At 37.2% G+C, this 24,583-nt stretch overlaps 1 protein-coding gene and 1 pseudogene across 4 annotated transcripts in view; both read right to left on the bottom strand.

Annotated features, from left to right (window-relative positions):
- Positions 1-4,970, bottom strand: part of LOC109102663 — a 56,390-nt pseudogene extending 51,420 nt beyond the window's left edge.
- Positions 4,971-15,423: 10,453 nt separating this feature from the next.
- The window catches only part of LOC109064060 (ATPase phospholipid transporting 9B), a 39,147-nt gene continuing 29,987 nt past the window's right edge, over positions 15,424-24,583 (bottom strand). For 2 of the 4 annotated variants that reach the window (XM_042745758.1, XM_042745761.1), the window contains 12 exons: positions 23,071-23,241; positions 22,864-22,962; positions 22,694-22,783; positions 22,455-22,599; positions 22,204-22,268; positions 21,402-21,557; positions 21,159-21,223; positions 20,951-21,059; positions 20,754-20,811; positions 17,397-17,600; positions 16,607-16,639; positions 15,424-16,303 (listed from right to left, as the gene is read on the bottom strand). In XM_042745758.1, the coding sequence (XP_042601692.1) occupies positions 16,167-16,303; positions 16,607-16,639; positions 17,397-17,600; positions 20,754-20,811; positions 20,951-21,059; positions 21,159-21,223; positions 21,402-21,557; positions 22,204-22,268; positions 22,455-22,599; positions 22,694-22,783; positions 22,864-22,962; positions 23,071-23,241 (1,332 nt within the window). In that variant the 3' untranslated portion in view covers positions 15,424-16,166. The other 2 variants (XM_042745759.1, XM_042745760.1) reach the window with 2 other exon arrangements.

Here is a 24,583-nt window from a genome sequence, read left to right as displayed (position 1 = left end):
AACCCCAAACTTTTGAGCTATAGTTTATATTACCACAATGCAAATATCAACCTAGAGGAGTTGTATTGCAATTTAACTAACCATTACCTACATCGTCCTAGTTAAAAATTAATCCTGCTGACGTTGCTTTCTGTATACTTATTATACACTAATTTTCAACTACTGTATCTATGTATAATGTTACTATTTATTGTTACCTGCACCCAGATATCCCATTTTATCTGTCAGTAAAAAAAATTTGCAGGATGGTGCAAAATGCATTTATTAAAACACCACTGTTAAAAACCCACATTAAAAGTGGTGAATTACCGCTTTAAGACTTTTAAAGGGCCCCATTCATCAAAAAAAAAATTTAAAATTCTGTCATCATTTACTTGCCCTCATGTCTTTTAAAAAACCTAAAATAAAAAATTAAAAACCTGTTTCTTCTGTGCAGCACAAAAGAAGATCAATCAAAACCTCTATAAATGATTCAGAATGCAGCGGCACAACTGGTCTTCAATGAGCCCAAAAGAGCCCATATTACACCTCTCTTTTATCTCCTTGCACTGGCTAACCGTTTGTGGCTCGCATCAAGTTCAAGACATTGATGCTTGCATATAGAACAGCCACAGGCTCAGCACCCGCCTACTTCCACTCACTACTACGAATCTACATCCCCTCTAGAAGTCTGAGATCCGCTATCGCGCTAGTGAGTGACGCCTCGAGGTAGGTACCCATCACAGAGAGGCTCAAAATCACTTTCCATAACATTCTCGTTCACCATTCTTGGCTGGTGGAATGATCTTCCCACCCCTATCCGGAATGCAGAAACCCTGAAAATTTTCAAGTGACAGCTGAAAATTCATCTCTTTCGAAGCTACTTGACTTCATCATTAAAAAAAAAAATCAAAAAACAATTGTGTCTTTCTCTTTATTTATTCCTTCTCTTTCTAGCTTGGACTTATTTGAACAATGTCTAACCTCAACTTGGTATTACACTCAAGCACTTCCTGTGTCTGTTTACCTCTTTAAGGAGAATCGCTTTATGTATCCCCCAACTGTAAGTCGCTTTGGATAAAAGCGTCTGCAAAATAACTAAAAATGTAAATGTAAGATATTTTGAAAAATGTCTCAATATTTTATTTGTCCCATACAATGAAAGTCAGTGCTGTCCAGTGTTTTTTTGGACCCCACTTTCTTTCATATTATGGACAAAAGCAGAATTCCACAGAAGAAAGTAAGTCATTCAGGATATTAGAAGAACATAACGGTTAATAAATGATGACAGACTTTTCATTTTTAGGTGAACTATTCTTCTGAGAGATTATGAATTTATACCTGGACCACTGGATGCCCTCCCCGCTAGTGCTTTTACAGCTCCTCTGCTGCCTTCCGTCTCGTAGTGAGCCCGGTGATGAGGGGACTTGGGTTGGACATCGATCTGTAGGGCTGTATACGTTCCTGAACTGGAAGGCAACTGCCAATCAAGAGCAGGCAGCGATGGACTTCAAGAATAAGAGGGAGAGAGTCCAATAATGAGGTAAAGGAGAAAGAGAGAACTTTTGGTTAGCACAGATAAATGACTAAACTACTTGGAATATGAAAGAAATTCTTATATGCTACCAACCTGATGTAAGGCTTCGGCTTAGACCAATATGGGTGTTGGGGCACATCCAAGAAGCCACTACAGTAGGTCTCTTTTTTGAAGGGCAGGCGTGCTGAAGAGAAGTCCTCCTGGCAAAGCTCCAGGGATCCTGTCTCCTCTCCACCTGGTTCTACTTTCAGGTTCATGAGGCGCTGTGCTCCAGACTGGTCTTGCGGGACTTCAAAGGGATCCCCTCCCCAAGATCTGTTAATCCATCTGTGGTGAGGGCATTAATGGCGGCAAAATGGCGGAGTTGGTGTACTGGTTGGTGTTGGCCAGCCAGGTGTCCTCCGTCACGCTAAGAACGGGGTGAAGTTTGTGGCGACAGCCCCGGGGATTGATTCGGTGAGTACGGATGGTACTTGTGCGATGGGCCACCCTTGAAGCTGTACTTTTCCGTTTACCAACACAAGGAGAATTAGGTTGGGAGCCTCGGGTGCCCAACCAGCTGTCATCAGTGATACTGGGACGGGGAGAACCAGATGGAGAATGGCGTGGAGAAGTGCCAAGGGTGCAGGACTGCAGAGATGAGGTACCTTTCGGGGAGACGCAAGGAGACTGCCAGGGCGAGTTCTGCGGCGAGTTGTCATAGTTGTACGAAAAGCCTGATTCGTACGATGACGCATCTGAATGGCAGCTACGGGAAGACACACTGCTCGCCGGGCTTAGGCATGTGGGGTCACGATAACCATCCACGCCTGGTAAAGTTAATGTCACTATGGAATTGACTCGCTTGGCCACGGGAATGCTGTTCTCCTCCACTTCGTCCTCGGGGAACTGCCCATAAGCTGTTATCTCAATGCGTGGACTCTCCAGCGTGGGAGCCCCGTTGGACCGGGTGCCAGATGTTTGGAAGTAACCCACTGAGGTCATGTCATCTTGAGGGGAGAACGAGGATGGCTGACTGATGGATATCGACAAGGAAGGACTGGTCTGGAGATTGTGGTACTGGGAGGGTGGGCAGGGGTTGCTCAGAGGTAATGGGATGCTGGTGTTTTGGCTGTAACCGTATGCATCTGTAAGGTGCAATCACAATTTCATGAGGTGTTGCAACTATAAATAAGCTATTGAGATCAAAGAGTATAGGTTCAAAAGATATTTCTTGTGCACATAGAGTAGTGTAAGAAGACTGTTGCTTTTGCAATCATCCACATCTAATAAACTTTCTCTCTCTTTTTTTTTTAAACTGCCATTTTGGTATAAAAAGAGCATTAACAAAAGACATTCTATTCTTTATAAGTAATAACTGTGAGTCAAAAAAACGTTAGTGGTTAAAAAACCACAAACCTCTGCAGAGGAAGCAAGGTGAGTGATACACAAATACCAGGCCAAAAATAACAAAGCGTTAAAAATATCTTCCTGAGGACAAAACCAGACGGAAAAACCAATACTCATAAGCAATCTCTGTTGAAAAACAGGCGCAATCATTTGCGTCTATGCAATGTATAGGCCCATACAAGATGACTAACTCAAAATGTCTTGTCCAAAAAAATTTTTTAAATATTCCAAAACATAAACGGTTTAGAGCTTCCTGGAGATGATTCATTGACCCCTTTGGTATTTTAGAATACTTGTAGTTTATCTAAAATATTTTAGAACATTAAGTTAACATTAACATAAGTAATACAACATCTGGCCTATCAAAGTTTTTTTTCTATACAGCTATATATATATAACTGAAATATATATTCTTTTAATGAGTAATCAAGGGGAAAAAAAAACACAGTTGATGTGAGGTCACTGTAGTCAGTCAGTCCAACCTGGTGGAAATATATGAAACGTAAGTTAGCCCAAACTGGCGCACAGTCACTACTGGCTCTGCTTGCAATAAAATTTGCAATGATTTCTCTCTACTTTAGAGGACGATTAAAAACACGGATACTTGAAAATGTGACCACAGCGCAACAAAGCACCTTGGATACTGAAAGCATGCTAATGTATCCCTAATGTATGTATCGTTTTGAATCAAGTTAACAACTACATATTAGATTTTTGTAAGCAAGCCGTAAGTATACACTATGTGATTCTGATAGCTTAAAAAAAAAAAGTAATAAATTACTGATTACTAAAAGTATATTAGCAACCCCTCTGAAATAAAACACCTTAAATTAGCCTAAGGGGGTTTGGCTGGTCTCTCAGCATGATTATGGTGGTCTAACTGGGTTGGATTTAAAAGGCTTTTGGGCACATTTCAGCAGGTCAAGTTAGGAGGCCAGCTAAGGAGACCAGCTTAAACCATGTAAAGACCAGGAAACCATTTTAAGGCAGGTTTAAGTTACTTTTCTCAGCAAAAAATGTGAGAACTTGTTTTGTTTTAGTAGAGCTGTCATTATGAACTACAATCTAAGTTATCTTGGGAAATACACAGTTGCTGCAAAGAGAGGGATGCAAAAACCCACAATCTAAATAACGTCCCTGCTTATTCATCTTCGTCACGCCCACCCCTCCCTTCTGCAGTCTCTTAAACTGAGAAAAACCCATTCAGCCCATTGATTAAATTAGAAATAACTTTAATTCCACTATAGACCAGAAAAAAAAAAAAAAAAATGAATAAAACATTAACAACAGAGCAGCAGTAGAGCAGGGCAAGATGTTACACCACCAATAACCAATCAGAAATTAGCTACGGGGTGAACTCATTATCATATGGGGAGGGTTGTAACATAACTTACCAAAGTCCTATCTATAATGGACACAGAAAGATAACACCTAACTTATTTATTTGGCTATAAATATAATATATTATTGGATTGGGTTGGTGATCAGATATACTAAAAAAATAAAAAATAAAATAAAATTTGTGGCACAGTAAATCCACGCAGAGAAATTAAGATGACCACATTTTCTATAAAGTGTTACCCACCCCTCCAACTGTCACAACTCACCTCGTTGGTGGGGTAGATTACAAAAGCAAGTCTTTGTACCTGACATTCATTTACACAGTTTAGGATGCTACCAAATTTATAAATCACTTAAATCTGTAGCAGACAAATATGGGAAGCTCTATGTCAAAGTTTGAGACAGATGGTACACATTTGTGTTTAAAGAAGTTAAAACACTCCCCGGTCTCTCTTAGTAACACATATAAGTGCGTGCATGATAGCAGTTATTGGTTTTATTTTATCACCACGACAGGCAAATTCATAAGCAAACGTGCTTGAATTTGTATTAATAGGTTCAATAATACTTGTATTAAAATAATAATACAGAAACACATTAACGTGAAATATGACACAGTGTGAGTGGATGCGTTTAATCTTCTTAATACGTTACCTTCCTCTGCGGATTTCATGCTTGCGAAGTGTAGAGTGAACTCACAGCAAGTTCAGCGAACTTTCCCAAAAACGCACGACAGTGTCCGATGAGCGTTTTATTTCCCAATGTAGAGACGAGTCCAGATATCTGTGATAAAAGTGTTCAATTTTTACCGCATTATTTCGCATTAATTCCAGTCACGAGAGAACTGTTTAAATGATTTGAAAGCTCAGATGATTCAGTAGGCTATAAAGCACTTAAAAGCGCATGCAATAACAACGCAAAAATTAATATTATTTTAATACAGTTTGTCTAACTCGTTATTTTTTCTATTCTGGACTTGCATGTTAGTTTCCAGGGGTTCTGGTGACGCACTGCTTTGCGATGGAAAGGTCTCTGTATCTATATAAAGCCGGGAAAACCCTCCGTGAAGCCCCGCCTCTCAATGGAGTGACGCAGGCACCACGTCTCAAGCTCGACAGCAGATGAAGAGAGGGATTCTCTCCTCTCAACATTTCCAGATGTGGAGCCGTTGAAACCCGAGGCAAATGAGCCGGCGTTGTGCGCGTGCGCATCTGCTAGAGAAGGGAAGTCCAACTCATTTCTGCGAATCGGTTCTTTTGAACAGTTTGTATTAAGAGCCGGTTCAAATAACGATTCAGCTGTTGTCTTACTCCCCTGACATGCCGGCATAGTATCGGCCTATTGCACTAGAAAACGTTCCAATAGAGTCATATGTAGGCAAATATATTTATGATGTGTGTGTGTGTGTGTGTGTGTGTGTGTGTGTGTGTGTGTGTGTGTGTGTGTGTGTGTGTCTGTGTGTTTATTAAGCTATTTAAAAATATTTTTATTGTAATTTGATATGTCCCAGTTGCAGCCACGATTCAGCTTAAAAAAATAGCATTTACAATAAATAGGCCTAATACTAAAATCATTTTTACTTATCATCTGTCAGCATGTTATTAAACTTATTTTTCATCCGTAAGTTTTTCTCAGGTTTGGTTCTCGGGTCGTTTACGAGTCACCCATCGAAGGAGACCGCTCTCAGTTCAATGAGGCGGTACTAACCGAATAACCCGATTCACTGCGAGTCTGACATGTAAGCTCCCTTCCAACTGATTCAATTAACCCCAGAGCTGCTCCTACCGATTCAGTCTGATATAATGTTATTCAGTCCAATTCTTGCTCAAAATTTCAGACCTAGCCTATTAAATATTGGAATTGAAATAAATAACAATTCACTTACAAAATAGGCAATCAATAATGAAATGAAACGCAAAAAAAGGGTTGAAAGAGCCAGTGTGTTCACATGTGCTGCTACTGGAAACAGGAAATCAAATGTGGCTATTTTGAAAAACAAAGGCGTTTAGAGAAGCCATTATCATGTTAATAATTTCTATTGTCCCATTAATAGACACAGTTGGACAGTCTCTGTGAGACTCGTCACGTAGCAACTGTAGTGCGTTGATAGTGATTTAATAAACAGACTAACAGCTCTTAGTTGTTTTTTTTTAGGACATCACAGTGCAGGGGAATGGGATCTGAAAATCACAAGATGCTGTTGGCAGGCCCTGGCAACTATGATTTCGGTTTTGACAGCTTTCCAGTGGGGCGCGATTCGCTGCGTCATCGGGATTCATCTAGGACTTCCTGAAGCCAAGAAATGTTGGCAAATGTTTGCATTAGTGCAGGATTCTCATATTACTGCACCACACACACATTATTTGTACTTACTATTGAAAACATGCATCTTAATTAGCACCCTATTGTAAATAGTTACATGTACTATCATAATAGTGATACATATTTGCATTTTTTAAAAAAAAAAATATTATTATGTGAAAGGTTTCAAAATGCAATTCACCCTTCCCATGCCAGTAACCCTAAACTTAATGCAAGTCCATTTTTCAGACTCAAAAATAAGTCTGTATATTTTCAATCTCTGCACAAAGAATTGCATCTGCATATACAGTATCATGGTCTCTCAGTGCACAAAGGTTTACACATTGCATACGTTGATCCTATCAGGCAAATAAATGGCTTTTTTGATGTGACTTTTGCAAGCTCTCTAATGACATGGTCATGTTTTACAGTAGCTGTGCAGTATTTGCCCTCACTAAGAATTCATCCAGGTCGAGTAACAAAAGAGAGCCAAATAGCCTTCACCCAACACGCACAGGATGATATATAATTGCATCAGGAATTAGTGCATTTATGAAACACTAGCTGTTTCTTTCATCATGGGAACATGGTAATTGTGCCATTACACTCTCTTACAGTCCTCTCTCTCCTGCTGTTCTGTGGGTCAAATGTATTTGTTTGACCTCATGGAAAGCTCTCACCCTCTGGTTAGGGGCCATAAGTGGGCTTGAGGGGATGTGGGCAGGGCCTCCCTATCCTCCACAGCAATGTTGAAAGTGAGCTGCGTGCCGCAGTAAAACAGAGCTTCCAGGCTGAAGGTAATAAATAGCGCTAACTGTGCTGATTGACGTGCGCCTAGTTCTACGTCAGTTGGCCTGTAGTTTTTCCATTCAGTCTGCCTGTTGTTGAGGGGGCAGGGGTTTTTAAGCACCAGCCCGGACAGTTCCGGATATTTTGTTTGTCTCAGCTTTGCAGTGCAGTATATGCCAAAAACCTGGTGTATTTTATAGTCCCTACAAAGACCTTTTGTGCCTGTTACTAGATATAGATCTAAACCGACATCAGGGATGACTGCACTGTACATAATTCCTCTTATTACATGGTTACTTACCAAATAAACAAAATACATGGATGTGAAATAACGATTTGTGTTTTGAATTTATTTTAAAATGTTACACTGCCTCTGCCAAGACACAGGACTTTAGCGTGACCTTGACAATGGGCACCAGCCGAGTGTACATGGGCTGCACACTTGTTGTTATGGGATTGAATGAGTGTACTGGATGTCCACTATGGGTTTGGACACAATGCTACAAAATATATAAGGAGATAGGGGGTGATTTTGGACTCAAGATACCTTCAATTGCATATGAAATCAGGGACCCTAGGAGCAAAGCCCGCCCCCCCCTGGCCAATTTCATTGGTCAGCTCATGCAGTCTCCTATCAAAAAAGTTCAGACTTCATTGGTTAAGTCCAGATGGATCAGATCACAACCCAAAGGTTTTAAAGGAAATACTCCACCCCAAAATGAAAATTTTGTCATTAATCACTTACCCCCATGTCGTTCAAAACCCATAAAAGCTCCGTTCGTCTTCAGAAACACAGTTTAAGATATTTTGGCGCGAATGATACAGAAGAGCATACACAGCATATGGAGAGACACAGAGGAGACTGTTTTCAAAGGAATTGTTGAATTAAGTCATTATTTTTGTTTTCTTTGATAATTAAAAAGTGTTCCCATCGCTTCATATAACCCAGATTGCACGTCTGATGGCAGATGGAGTATTCTGACGATGACTTTCTACCTTTTATGGACCTTGACAGTGTTATTTATTTGGCAGTCTATGGGACGGTCACAAGCCTCCCGGTTTTCATCCAAAATATCTTAAATTGTGTTCTAAAGACGAACGGAGCTTTTACGGGTTTGGAATGACGTGGGGGTAAGTGATTAATGACAAAATTTTATTTTTGGGGTGGAGTATCCCCATTAAGGTTAGAGTTTAGGGATGGAATTGACTTGACTAGTGAAATCTTTAGAATCGGCTATGGGGTTGACTTTGTGTCACTGAAATCACTCTGAAAGTAATGCTGGGTTCTATTGGAAGCTTATTAAGATAACAAAGGTAGTTTGCGACTTTTTATTTCATAGTTAAGCATTTATATCTCATAATTCTGAGTTGGTCAGAATTTTGAGAGATAATGCAAAATGCGCAAGATATAAAGAAGAAATAAAAAGTATGAACTGTATGATAAAAGGTCACAATTACCTTTTATTTTTATTTTTTTTGGTAGTGGAAACAAGCTTGCTTCCTTTTTATATCTCACATTATATAGGCCCTATCTCACAATCTGAGAGATAGAGCCTATATATAGCTTAAATAGCAATCAATAGCAGATCACTGGATGGCGTGGATTGACCAATCAGAATGGGTATTCCAAAGCCTGGTGTAATAATTCATTGGACGCCCCCAAAGGCAGGTCAGCCAGTATACTACCACTGTAACACTGGGACATGAAATTTACTCATAATTTTCTCAATTATATTCCAAAGACACTGCTATGAACAGGAGTGCCAGTAGCTTTATGACTTCAAGAACTACTAGCACTAATGATAATACAATGAGTGCTAATGCAGTTAGCATGGCTCGTGTGTCAGCATGATGAACTGCTGTGTTTACTCTATAAGGTTTTCAAGAATACACAAATGACAAATTATGTTTCCAAACAGGATACATTGACTGCAATGTGCTATTACATGTATCAACACATGGCACGCCACAGACAGCAAAGACATGTGGGACTATGTAACGTGAGTCCATAACTAATGCCACAGATGTTGAATTGTCTGTCTCGGAGATGTTTTTAAAAAAAGGTTGCACACTCATAACAACGGCATGAATCATAATATGCATGTGCATCACTAATGATGTGTCAGCCTTTTAAAGTTGTTAAAATAAACCAAAACCACATTCAACCCCCATGTGCACCCCGGACGTTCCTCGGTCTATGCCATGATTGGTCCAGAAAAAGGGGAGTCACTGATGTCATAGGTCCACTCACCTCTTCTTACAAGTCACTGTTCCGTCTGGCTGGCAGGTCTCCTCATCATATTTGTGGGAGAGTATACTGGGAATGACGCTGATTTGATGGTGGTCTTCTGGAAAAGACCTCAAAGGTTCCAGTTTTTTTTTGTTTTTTCTTTCTTAATAGATAAAACAGAATAAAACCCAGTTTGGATACTGAAGTTTTAACTTCAGATGACTAGTGCTCCATGAGCAACTGAAAATATGCATCATGGGTTAAATTTGACCATGCTAGGCAGGTTGAAAAACACATGAAGAAGACAATGTAGTACAAGAAAAGCTTGTTTTTTTTTTTTTTTTTTTTGCGTCACAACGGCATTGCAATCAAATGTGTTATTTTAGTCTTTTTATGACGTGCCTTATGAGTCCATGCCATAAAATCCAGACCACACATTAAAAGTAAGCTGATGAACATATAAAGTGCTTAAAGTAGAAACAGCAACAGCAATTTGAGGTGGTATTTACATGACATGGCCTTGGTTACAGACCTGCCCCCCCTGCTGTTACCTTGGGGCTTCCTGTCTCCACTGAATGCTCTCTTTGACTCGGCACAGTGACGGAATCCCCAAGTCTGTTTCCTGTTGTGTAAGGTTGTTGCTGGGCAACCGTGGCTGTGTTCCAGAGGGGATGGATTTCATGGGCTCCCACAGGCTGAGTGAGCAAACACAGGACCCTCTGCCCAGAGCTCCACTCTGGGGCCCAGACACAACAGCAACTAAACCTATCCACGACACTGCGAGTTGAGCAACAAACGGCAGGAAAGTCATTCCAATCGATTTTTAAGAGAGTGGTATTGAGCAAATGCTGCCCCGGAGAATAAATTACCCAAGTTTCATGTGACTCAATAAAATTAGGCAAAAATAATTAACTAATCAAACCAATTCTTTTTAAAACACATAGCACCTTTCTGTCTTACCTGAGAAGAATTCTGAAACATTTGAACAGCACAAAAAAACAAGATTTAATAAAAAAGATCAGATCTTAAAAAGATTTAAGAAAAAAAAAAAAAGATTTCTAAGTTTTCCATTATTTTGTTCATGTATATCAAATAATTGTATTATAATTAATTCCCAGATGGAATGATTTAATGATTGACAAACAGACAGACAGACAGATGATAGAATGATAGAACGATTAACAGACAGACAGACAGACAGACAGACAGACAGATCGATAGATAGATAGATAGATAGATAGATAGACAGATAGACAGACAGACAGACAGACAGACGGATTATAGAATGATAGAACGATTAACAGACAGACAGATAGACAGACAGACAGACAGACAGACGGATTATAGAATGATAGAACGATTAACAGGACAGACAGACAGACCAGACAGACAGACAGACGGATAGATAGATAGATAGATAGATAGATACTGTAGATAGATAGATAGATAGATAGATAGATAGAAACAGATAGATAGATAGACAGACAGACAGACAGACAGACAGACGGATTATAGAATGATAGAACGATTAACAGACAGACAGATGATAGAATGATATAACGATTAACAGATAGACAGACAGATAGATAGACGGACGGACAGGACAGACAGACAGATGATAGAATGATAGAACGATTAACAGACAGACAGATAGATAGATATAGATAGATAGAAAGATAGATAGACAGATAGACAATGATAGAATGAAATGATTAACAGACAAAAAACAAGAGACAGACAGACAGACAGACAGACAGACAGACAGAAAGAATGACATTGATAGAATGATTAACAGACAGTTAGATGAAAGATGACATAGATATAAAGACAATGACAGATTAGAAACGATTAACAGACAAAACAAACAGACAGAAAGACAGACAGACAGATAGATAACTGATAGACAGAAAGAATGACACATTGATAGAATGATAGAACGATTAATAGACAAAACAACAGACAGACAGACAGACAGACAGACGACAGACAGATAGATCGACAGAAAGAATGACACATTGATAGAACGATTAACAGACCAAAATGACAGAGAGACAGATAGATATCACACAAACCCCTCATTTTTAAGGAAAAATGAAAAAAATAAAACAAAAAAAATATAAATAAATGAAGGATACACTGATAGACTGATTGTGAATTTTACACTGTAGAAATAATCGCCGAAAAACACAGCTGAAGGTTTTCATCGATGTAAGAAAGTGCTTAGCTAAAGGCGTATCCTGAATCTGTGTCCACCTACAGGAAACACAATGCTTTGGATAAAACAGATACACTTGAGACAGTAGCCAAAAACACTGTGTGACGCGTGTTGTGCCCCACATGTGGCTGATAAAACAACACAACTGCCCCACCACCTCTGCGGAAATGTCCAGGGCACAAACACATTAAAGGGTGGAGACTCCATACTGGCACGTGTAGTGGATGTGAGTCATTTTAAGCTAAAGCTGGCACAGCGAAATTGAGTTTTGATGTTCAAGTGAGGCAAGGTAGATAGAGATATAGAGAGAAGGGGAAGGAAGGAAGAGAGAAAGATAGATAAGATGAAAGAAAAAGCTTCCTGGCATGTTTAGTGCCAGTGGACCATCACATCTAGCACGGGGTCGCTGTAAACCACGCGTTTCCTGCTCTGCAGAGTGTGTTTGTGGGTGAGTTTGGGTGGAGGGCTTGATAACACATTGTCTGTGCCTTAAGGCTGATTATCTCAGTAAGTACAATATACAGTACCAGTCAAAGGTTTGGACGCAAACTGCTCATTCTTTATTATTACTATTTTAAAATAATAGTAAAATCATCAAACAATGAAATCAAACAAATGAAATAATGTGTACAGTATATAACACACACTCAGTTCAAAAATTGGGGGGTCAGTACTTTCTTTGAGAGAGAGAGAAAAAAAAATGTATTTTGCAAACATGCATTAAATTGATCAAAATGTATGCCTGTTACAAAAGATTTTTAACTTTCCATTAATTGAATCTTATGTTTGTACAAATATATTAAACAGCACAACCGTTTTCAACACATTTATAATAATAGGAAATGTTTCTTGAGCAGCACATTAGCATATCAGAATTATTTCTGAAGGATCATGTGACACTAAAGACTGGAGTACTACTGACTGCTGAAAATTCTTTTTTACCATCAAAAAAAAATAGATATTAAAGTTATAGATTTATATAGAAAATCATATGTAGAGGAGATTTGCATTTGTTTACAAAGCTATTTTCAAGGATCAAAGAAAGGAAAAAAATAATTTTTGACTGGTAATGTATACATATTTTAAAAATTAAAGGTAAAAAAAGAGGTGTAAAATTAATAAAGTTATGTATTGCTTTAACCAGGGGTCCTACAAGTCTGAAAGCCTTATGTTGAACTGCAATCTTACCAGCACATGTAGTTTCCATGTGGGCCCAACCTTCGTCTTCTGTGGTACTAAATATTGTGTAAATGCCGCCCTCTAGTGGTTAGAAACAAGGCACACAGTTAATTGTGAAGCGCTGAACCGTAAAGATTTCAGAGACACAAGCTTGTACTCACTCAAACTGCGCCCTCCCATGGATGTTTGACATAGCTTCCCATCTCCTTTCCAAAAGAAATAGCACTTTCCATGATTAGGGTAAAAAAAAGTGGCCTGAACCTTTATAATAGTAAGCAATTTTTGTTATTTTCAATAAAGGGGTCAGTGTTTAAGAACATATTTTGTTCTCACTTTTTACAAATTCTATTTTTTTTTTTTTTTACAACCATATGTATCCAGCATTCATTTTCTTGTGATTAAATTATACAATGAATTCTAACAAATGCATAAATAAATGCACAAATGAATGAATAAATACATGAAAAAATAATCAAGTTACAAAATTAATTTATCATTAATACGTGACTTTATACGGGCTTGCAAGTATGGAACCCAAATCTTGGTTTAGTTTAATGATAACCTAAATTAATGAAAAAAAAAAAAAAAGTGTCTTTGTACCTTTATTGGTTCAAAGGGATACTCCACCCCAAAATTTAAATTTTGTCATTAATCACTTTACCCCAATGTCGTTCTAAACCCGTAAAAGCTCAGTTCGTCTTCGGAACACAATTTACGATATTTTGGATGAAAACCGGGAGGCTTGTGACCGTCCCATAGACCGCCAAGTAAATAATAGTGTCAAGGTCCATAAAAGGTATGAAAGTCATCGTCAGAATACTCCATCTGCCATCAGACGTGCAATCTGGGTTATATGAAGTGACAGGAAACACTTTTTGAAAGCGAAGAAAAGAAAAACCAAAAATAAAGACTTTATTCAACAATTCCTTTGTCAACAGTCTCCTCTGTGTCTCTCCATATCACCGTATGCTGTGTATGCTCTTCTGTATATTCTGCGCCACAAGGATGTGCTGTTTTCTTTCAAATCAAAGCTAAATACATGCAGCATACGGTGATATGGAGAGACACAGAGGAGACTGTTACAACCAACATATGACATCAAATGTATAACATATTAGCAAACCACTAAAAATTACATTCCGACCTCTTAAAGAAAGCACCCACCAGACCATTTGGAAACATATTGCTCTTTAATCAGACATTAATATCATTAAAATGTTAAATTATACAGCTGAAACTACGTGCTGATGACGTTGAGGAAATACGCTAACAGAAGCAGCGACTGCAGTCGCAAGTAACAAACACCACACAAACATCACATTTTTCAATCATATATCAGTCTATAGAAAAATGCCAGAGAAACAAAAGCAAAATACTCAAACAAATAATTAATAAGCTATTGTTGTTAGGCCTGTCACAGGGTTAATTAACGGTTTATATACAGTAGAAGAAATAAATCAGTTAGTGGTTTTCCTGAGTACAGTACAACTCAACGTCTTTAAAGCAGAAAGGAAATCCACCAGAAAGGAACAGCGTACTGCACACGTGTGCTTGGCATTGTCTCATTCAGTATTGTAAACACACACTCACATACGCGCTATATAGAAAATAAAGTGAATGATAAAACTCATTCCTCATTCCAGCTGACTTGGTCTATAAAGATAAGGCAAGATGATCTCAAACATTATTGAGCCAACTTTACACCACCATCAAGGGACAAAACTAGTACAGTATTTCTTGTGAACGTCCTCAAAAAATTGTAAAACTCCAAAATAAATAGCTGATTGTGAGGCAACATTGTCTATAAAAACATAACTGCTGATGAGTGAGTGCCATAGGTTGATTTAAAAAAAGCAACATAAAAAAAAAAAGCAAAAATGACAGTGTATTTCTAAGCAGCTAGAACATCCAAATATTTTGTTTGCAGTTTTTTCTTAAAAAAGTGATTAATTTATAACACCAATCCAACAAAAATACTACATGTCTTGTTTCGATGGCGTCACAATAAGTAATAAAAGTCAATCAAGTCATGCATCAATCAAGTTGGATTTGTCAAATGTCAAAAGTCATATACAATGTCATTTAGAATGTCAGGCTGAGAGGACCGTTGTTCCCAGAACAAATAGTTCCCGCTGTGTAATGAAAACACAAGCTGTGCTCTGGTTTACATTTTACACAGTTCTGCAGCAGGATCATATGGCAGGAGCAGCCACAGCACAACAGGAAACCAAAGCTGTCCGAATTCAACTTCAGTATACACTCATGCAATCAGAACAATCCAATCACAACCACAGGTATTTATCAAGCCCCGCCCACCCAGAGCTCATTAATAAAGTTAATAATACAGAATGTGCCAGAAGGGAAAGTGCTGATGGGTGTGATAATACTAGTGATGAAGGTCCATTATAGTTGAAACTTTATCATGAAATTATTAACATCATTGCATACCACCAATAAAAAAAAAACAATTTTAAAAAAGCTATCATATATTCAATAAAAAACGTGTAATGCTGATTTTTCCTTCGTATACACTTACTGTAAGTAAAAAGTGACAGGATTGGGCCCATCATTCCAGTGTGGGTGTCTAAACACCCTCTTTATTTCTATCTTGATCTCTTTTTTTGTGCTTTAGCCTCTTCAAGTACTCTATACTACTCACCATTTTGTCCTACAACTGTTCCACTATCTTTAAGTGCAGAAACATGATGAGCACAGAAACACTCATATTAGTTTATAATGGCAAAGTCCATATATATATATACGCAACAATCACATATGTCACTGAAAAAGCATTCATGAAGCACACATAAACAGCATCATAAAGCACTTTTAGGCATTTGTAGCTGGGATGGTTTTACTCAAAAATGAATGTTTGGTCATTAATTTCTCACCCTTGTGTCATTCCAAACATATAGGATTTTCCTTCAAGACCAAACACAAAAGCAGATGTTAAGATGAGCAGCAGGAACATCCTGCTTAACTCCTCCTTTTGTGTTTCAAAAAAAGACTGTAAGCCATAAAGGTTTAGAACAACATGATAGTGAGTAAATGATAGCTTGTTAAGTTTTTGGTGAACTAACAACCAGTATTTAAAAAAAAAAAAAAAAAAGGATTATATACGAGTTTCAAAGTGTTTGTTGTAGCAGTCACGTGTGCTTATAAATGCATCAGCATGCCTTTTGACACCATGTGACCATATGGAAAGTTTAGGAGGAGAGTTTGGAATAACTTGGCGGGGAGAATTTCCGCTTCAGATATTTGATGATGTAGAGCGGCAAACAGCTGACCAGCGTGATGACGCACACCTTCCACAAGAACACCCGTGTGGTGATAAACGAAAGATCTGAAGACAAACAAAACAGATGAAGAAAATAAAATGTCAGAGTCAAAGTGTTTATATCATCAAGGCGCCTTTTTCACACGTTATAAAAAGAAGTCTGTCAGGCTGCGGATGAAGTGGATGGGATGCACTTCACCGATGGAATGTTCTGAAAAATGAGTGATCACAGGGTTAGGGCACATTTGAATGGCTCTTTCTCATCCAGGGGCCCACACCACACGACACTGAAACCCGAGGGAGGAGAACGGACATGTTTGTGGAGACAGGAAATGATAGTTGGTGAAACACAGGGAAAGACAAACCTACCCAGGAAAGCTCCTAAGGTCACGCGACCTATGCCTGAGGCACAGTCACAAAACAGAGATGCAGAGAAAGAAGAAGAAAGAGCTTAAAAGTTGTAGTTACTGTACATCAGTCTAATCTAAATCTATATGTGCGTGTACTGTGTATATTTATTATGTATATAGAAATATACACACATGCATATATTTCAGAAAAATATGCTTTGTTTATATATTAAATATATAATATAAATTATATGAATATAAAATATACATGTAAATACATGTAAATATTTTTAACATATATACTGTATGTGTGTGTATTTATATATACATAATAAATACAGAACATACACATATTATAGAAATAAACTTTTTATTTTGGATGCGATTAATTGCAATTAATCGTTTGATAGATAGATAGATAGATAGATAGACAGATAGATAGATAGACAGACAGACAGATAAAACATTTATATATTTTTGATTTGTTTACATTATAAATATTTATTTACTTTTATTTTAAATTTAAATGAATAAAATATAAATTAAACCAAAAAGTGTCAAATGTAAGAATAGATTAATAAACAATTAAAAAAATAAAAATTAATATTAAAAATAATATAAACAATAAATGAATGAATTTAAATAAATAAATAATAGCTAGAAAGGTAGGAAAATAATATTTTAAAAAGTATATACAACTACAAAAATATATTAATAAATAAGTAAATAAATAAATAAAATGAAACAGAATTCAATTCAATTAAAAAGAAAAATATAAAATATCCAAAAAATGCCTTGTCAGTTCTTACCAAAGTATTCGTTCAGGAAGGCGAGGGAAGCGAGGTAGCAGCCAAGACTGAAAAGTTCGGCTACAACCATGAGCCAGTGCCAGGTGCGGACCGTCAGCGCCACCATCAGCAGCTCCGTCAGGATCAGAGCAGTGAAGGAGATCACCACCACGTGCACAAACTCCTGATCGAACAGCACCAGGGCCCCATACATCAGGATGCCCCCTGGTGGACAAACAGGGGAAACGTTTGAGATGAACCAACAAGGACTGAGATAAAGCTGTCAGTTTAGTGTTATAATGAGCATAAACACATGTGCATGAAACACATTAGTAGTTAACAAATCAATCAGGGGAACAACTAATGATAAAAAAAAAAAAACCCAGATCCGCTAGGGTCATTTAGACTGCAAGACCTGACAAATCCATAAGGTTTACTGATGTCCATCTAGAATGAGTTTCTTCTGTGATTTCTTGACCCTCGCTCACAGTCTGATCCCCATTCACACATGAGCGCGTTGAGCTCTGACCTCTGTTTTCGAGGCTCCACGCTCACTCGGCTCCTCAGCCTACTGTAACCGTCTCTGCTTTCATTTTAATCATAAACGCCAGCGCAATCTAGCCTAATGGCCTCTAACTGATCACATAATTGCCTCTCTTCATACAGCGAACATTCCTCGGGGTTACTCTTTGGACTAAATGAAATCTTTGCTCATATTTCCCTGTTGTTCTTGTCTCTCTGTATTAAGGTTTAATTAAAAAGCAGGAGCTGTCAGATGGGGACACTGATCTCTCTTGCTCACTGCGCGGATCGATTTACAGTGCGGATAAGGCAGCCGTGTGCGCGTGAGAGCTGGCGATGGTCCGAAAATCACATTCATGAAAAGAGCTCCACTGAATTCACAGGAGACAAGTTATATTCCGCTTCAATGTTTACTTCTTTGATGAAACGTTCAGAGTTTATTTGTAGAGAATGTCTGTTTATGGTTAGTTTATAGATGTCATGTTATCTCAGATTGGATTGGTTTTTTTTCAAGTTTACATTTCCCTTACGTTTGTTCAGTAAATTTTTACTTTAGACAATCCCTCTGGATCAACTGAGGCACAATGGTAACTTGTGCATCACTCCTCCTGAGGTTCCAACCTAATCCTAAAAGATGCGTCTAAGCCTTCTTAAAAAATATGTTCTGCGGTATTACACCAGCATAGTATACAGAGAAAACTACTAAATCTGTTTTTACTATAAAAAGAGACCTTGCTGGCTGGCTGCTTAAAAATAAATATTATTTTTGCCATTCCATTTGATATATATAGTGTTACAGAAATTACACACTTTACCATTAACCATCAGGTTAGTTCATTTTTACCTGATTGTTTCAATTCTTTAATAAATAAAAATCAGAAATTTGTTTTTATTTGTTCATGTTTTTTTTTTAAAGAAGTCTCTTACATTCACCAAGACTGCAGTTATTTAATCAAAAACAATTTTACAATTTAAAAAGACTGTTTTCTATTTTTATATATTTTAAAATATAATTTATTCTTGTTATTTATATATTTATTCTAATGTACTGTCCCTTTTGATCAGTTTAATGCGTCCGTGCTGAATAGAAGCATACATTTCTTAATAATAATAATAATAATAATAAAAATAACTGGGGGACAATTGAATGCTTCTGCACTACAAATAGATTGTGATCTGGATTGGTGACAACTGAAAATAGGTCAATTTTTTATAAGAAATGAATTATGTCTGTTATTATAGAAAGACTGGGTATCATCAACTACCTCAAGACAAACATCCAATACAAAAAGAAATCCTGCTTATTAAGATAACCTGCTTTACTAAACAAATTGTATAAAATGATGTTTAAATATATATAAATAATTAAAAATATCAACATAAGAACCCTGTACTGATGCAACACTGTGAGAAAAATAATCACAACACATTGATATATAATTGTATCAACACGGCCTATATTATTGTAATTATAATAGGGATTTTTTTGGCCGATACCGATTTTAACAAACCACTATTGGCCGATATTCTGATATCGATATTGGTCAATTGCAAAAAGTAGGGCCTAAACAGCCTAAATTAAATAAAATAAAACTGAAACTGAAGCCTCCCTCTCTCATTCTGCACGAATCCAAATGTTTCCATATTTGCGAAGTATCTGGATGCTAACCTATTATTTATTATGTAAATTATAGGCTTTGTTCTTCACTCACATTATCGACGTAAAACATCATCCTTCAAATTAGCAAAAAATTTGTTGTATGTGCGTGTGAGGCACCGACGCAATCACTGCATTGTTTTCCCAACTGTTACGGGTAATTTATGGTCATACCAACGCTGGTTGGTCATACAGATAGAAGCAAAACATCACTCAAAACGAAAGCTTCTGCCGGCTTCTTTCAGAGCGTGTTCCAATTATCCGAAACTCAGCACATTTATTTTCTTTCGTTTTGTTAATCTGTTAATGATTTAAGATAAATATATTTTGTGTATAGGCCTATATATTCCTTTTTATGTAGCCTATATAGTTTTAATTTGTTTTCTCCGTTCACAGAAATGCTGCAGGTGTGTGATGTGACCTTGTATGAATCCATGTTCTACACTGGTTTCAAACAAAAAGCTGCACATTTCCTGCCATTCATTTTCACTTAAATGTAGGCCCTAATGCTTGGCGGTTTGTGACATATCCTCGGATAAACTCTAATGCCAGTGCATTGCCATTGCGACTTACCTATGATGAATTTACAGCTGAGCGCGGGGCATTTCACTCGTTGGATGTGTCAGCATCACGTTTGCATAGGCCGTACTATGCCATCTGACAAACTATAGTTTGCACAGATTATTTTTTAATTTTTTTGCCAAGTATTTAATTATTTAGCCCAGAAAAACGTTGGATTATGCAACAGATATGCAACTCATTATCTTCATGCAGTTAATTAATAAACCATCGGTATCGGCCCTTTTCATGCTATTTCCGATATACAGATGGCTTTAAAATAATCAAAAATTTACAGATAAATATCAGCAGCTGATACATCGGTGCATCCCTAAATTATAAGTAATTATAAGTATAAAGAGTATTTAATTCCCTAATAAACATATTTTGTTTTTAAACTTCCCTTTAAACGTAAAAATGTAAATTTCTGTGGCTCTCTGTGTGGCTCCATGTCAGTTTTCTTTTTTTTTTTTTACATAAAGTCACATTATCACATTCAGTGCAGCTAGATCATGCTCAAAAAAAAAAAAAAAAAAAAAAAAAAAAAAAAAAAAAAAAAAAAACCTTTGATGAGATTAAAGGTTATTGGTGAATTACAATTTACAGTCATATAAAAATATAAAACATCACTGTTCATTTACCTTGATATATACTTATCAAAACCCAGATCAGGAAGGTCTTAAAGGACAGGGAGCGACCCTAGTGGAGGGAAAACCAAAGTCAGCATAACTGTCATGCAGCAAACATAAACTCATGCCTTCATTCCTATAACTTGTATCAAGTGTATCATGCAAATACTCGAGCTGATGGTTAGTTCTGAATTCTGTTATGTTGTTACCTTGGTGAGGTCTTTATAGAGTTCAGGATACAGCAGAGCCATCTCAGGCTTCACATCCTGGTCCAACACCAGAGAAAAGACAGGGAACATGGTGTAGATGGTGGCGTAACTAGAAACAAATAGACATAATGTTAGGAAATGTGACATCATGTTCAAAGGCACCTAAGATGTCCAAAGTTACGGTGTAGATAGGCTAGCCTTTACTTAACCCACCATGAGGAAACCTTGGTACAGAGGAACAGATGCAAAGTAGAAAATAGAGGAAAACACAGCCTGAGAGGAAAGACAAATTCAAATCAAGATGTTAGCACTTCAAATCAAGAGGCTTCACAGCAGCAACATAATGTTGATCTTTGTGTTGAGAGAAAAAATATTTACTGTAATGACTCCGAGCACTATATTACTACAGAAGTGGAAATATACATGTGGCTCTTCACACTGTGTATGTTACCTGCATGGTGGAGATGATCATGCCACGGTGCATGACAAACTGGCCCAGAGCTGCTGAGCGTTTGTAGCTGTTGCGGCCGTGTACCATCAGCAGTCTACCAATGTGTTTGAACTGGGTTATAGAGAAATCTGCTGCCAGAGATGCCTGCTTTCCCTCCTGAAACAATAGGTAAGATGACATAATAAGAGTCTTTAAATATTAAAACTGTTACCTTTATTATTATTTTTTTAAGCTAGATTGAAAAAGTTAATAAATGTTTTCTTTGTGAAAAACTATAAATGGATGGAAATGTCACGAAACTGCCAATTACATGCCCAGATCATATTTTACCTCAAAATAATAACAAAACAAAAATTTTTTTTATGACCATTAAGTGATGACATCATTATCATGACATTTAAGCACATTTGCCGCAAGTTCATATTAGCAGAATGCCTAAAATCAGCTTAAATAAGTAATAAAGAATATATATACATGCATATATATATATGTTAAAATGTAATACATTTTATATAATAAAACAAAAAATAATAAAATTATATAAACATCAATATTAAATTGAACCTTAAATTATAATGTTTAATATTATCAATACTGCAAAAATATTACATTTAATAATATGAATATAAAAACATACTGTATTACAGTAGTAATCTAACAAGAGTTTCAACAATTAGGGTAAAGGGAATTACACACACAAAAAAATGAAACATACACAATCTTTTACTGAGAATGTTTTTTTTTTTTTGCGAGGAAAAAATAGTGACAGGAAAATAATCTACGTTAATGAGAAACACCTCACCTTCCCTTCAATACCGATACTGCAGTCCGCTGCTTGGATCATACTGACATCATTTCCTCCATCACCTTAGCACAGAGATCAGAAAGATGATAGCGGGAAAACATGAGAAGACACTGTGAAGACAGTCATCTTTAGCGCTCTCAAAGATTCATGTGCTTGGAGAGAGTTCAGTTTAAGTGGGTTTTGTCTCAGCTACTGGATGATGGGACTTAAAGCTCAACAGACTGAGAAGAGAAGTGGAGAGGACTAACCTATGGCACATGTTCTGTTGTCTGTATGCTGCTGCAACAATCGAACGATCTGAGCTTTCTGCGTGGGAGAGCAGCGACAGCAAACCACAGCGGGGCACTGACACGCCAGCTCCACAAATTCATGCTCGTAGTAGCGCAGACAGACCTGATGGGCCACACATAATCAGTGTGAGAAAATCAAACCGGATCATACATGATTTTGTTGAATATATAGAATGTCAAGGTTTTTTTTTTTTTACCTCTAGAGAGTCTCCTGAGATGACCAGCGCACAGTCGTGTTTCCTCCTGAAGGCGTTCAGCTCCAGATGAGCCTCGCCCCTGTTGGACACCTGCCACAAAAACACAATAAAGCGTTCCCACTAAATCCACTTCACTTAAAAATCCAAATAAAAAGTGGTTCTGATCCTACCGGTTTGAAAATGTGGATGTCTTGATTTCTAGAAACTAAGTGGGAACTTTTAGCGATACACGTAGCAGTTTCCAGCTTGTCTCCGGTCAACATCCAGATCTGAAACATGAAGAAGAACCCTAGAGTTAATATTAAATGCTCAATCTGCATAATATTGGCATGGTGTTTGGGAGTTCACATATTTTTGGCCATGTATTGCATGTGTACCTTGATCCCTGCATTGCGGAGGAGCTCTAGTGTGGGCCTGACATCGGCCTGCAGCTGATCTTCCACTCCAGTGAGACACAGAAGCTCCATCTCTCTCTCCAGACTCTCCACCGCTGCCGCCACCTTCAGAGCGCGATCATGGATACTCAACTTCGCCTGGTTATATCGACTCTGAAAATGACAGAAATGGATAAAATGTGTGCTAAATTATAAGAGTTTTAAAATTGCCTTGATTCAGTAGCGAAAATGGTGTAACTGTTGGTTAATTTGATTAGAGTTGCTTATATAAATCAGTTCAAACTGACCATTTCAATTAATCAGTTCCAAACTATGATTATATGATTTGTTTGCAACATCAACATAATCGTTATAAGAGGTTTCCAAGTGACATTTTTCATACGGTCTTGAAAATGTTCAGTAAAAAATTTATTTATTACAAATTACACTACTGTTCATAGGATTAGGGTTGGCAAGATTTTTTCTTTGAAAGAAATTAATAAATTTATTTAGCAAGGATGCATTAAATTGATCAAAAGTGTCAGTAAAGACATTCATTATTTCAAATAAACTCTGCTCTTTTAAACTTTCCAAAACATCAAGCAATTGTTTTCAATCTTTCTTGAATACCAAATCATAAATACAATGAATAAAATCAAGATATAACGAAATAACTGCAAAAAATTCTGCTTTGCCATCACAAGAATACATTACTTTCTAAGGTAAATTAAAATTGAATACAGCTTATATTTCACAGTGTTACTGTTTTTACTGCATTTTTTCAGCCTTAGTGAACATAAGAAACCTTTCAAAACATTACAAATTTTGACAGACTTCTGAAGAGTAGTGTACAAGTGGTTCTATATGTATAAAAGTGATTACTTGATGAAGAAATGCATTAAAAAAAGGTCCTTTAATATTTAAAGAACACTTATTATTAACAGAACACTTTAAGTACTTACTGGATTCCACAGCAAAAACTAGTAGTATAACTAATAAAGGTCAAACATTTTTTAAAGACAAGTGAATTGTAAGTAAAAAAATTAAAAATCAACACCTCAGTTGAAATCTGGTCTGGGTGGTCCAGTGGCATCTATATCTGACTGAAAGGGCTCTTAAGCTTCGGCGAAAGGGGAAGGGGGCTTGAGCCAGAGTGCATGTGTCGTCTGCTTGCATTTGTGCATGCGTTCGACCTTACACATATGCTAGCGTACCCGTACAAGAAAAGTAGTATACAGTGGACTTAACAGACGGACTCCAAAAAATACCTTTGAACATGTCATTTAATCACGGGTGGGAGGACCTCATACCAATCACAGAGAATCCCACCAACAAAAAGAGTACAACAGTTCATACAGAATAGGTGCATGGCAAAGTTGACATGATTTTGCATAATTTTTCTCTATAATAACTGGTTCCTCCTCTGTTACTGGCAAACCAAATTTGGGTTTTGATTACTTCAGCTTTTTACTCAAGTCATGGGGTTGTTATGGTTGTTATTATTATATACAGACAG

Source organism: Cyprinus carpio, chromosome B19, assembly GCF_018340385.1.
Source record: "Cyprinus carpio isolate SPL01 chromosome B19, ASM1834038v1, whole genome shotgun sequence".
Taxonomy (NCBI): domain Eukaryota; kingdom Metazoa; phylum Chordata; class Actinopteri; order Cypriniformes; family Cyprinidae; genus Cyprinus; species Cyprinus carpio.
Note: the sequence above shows the minus strand (reverse complement) of the source record. Positions and strands in the feature narration are given on the sequence as shown.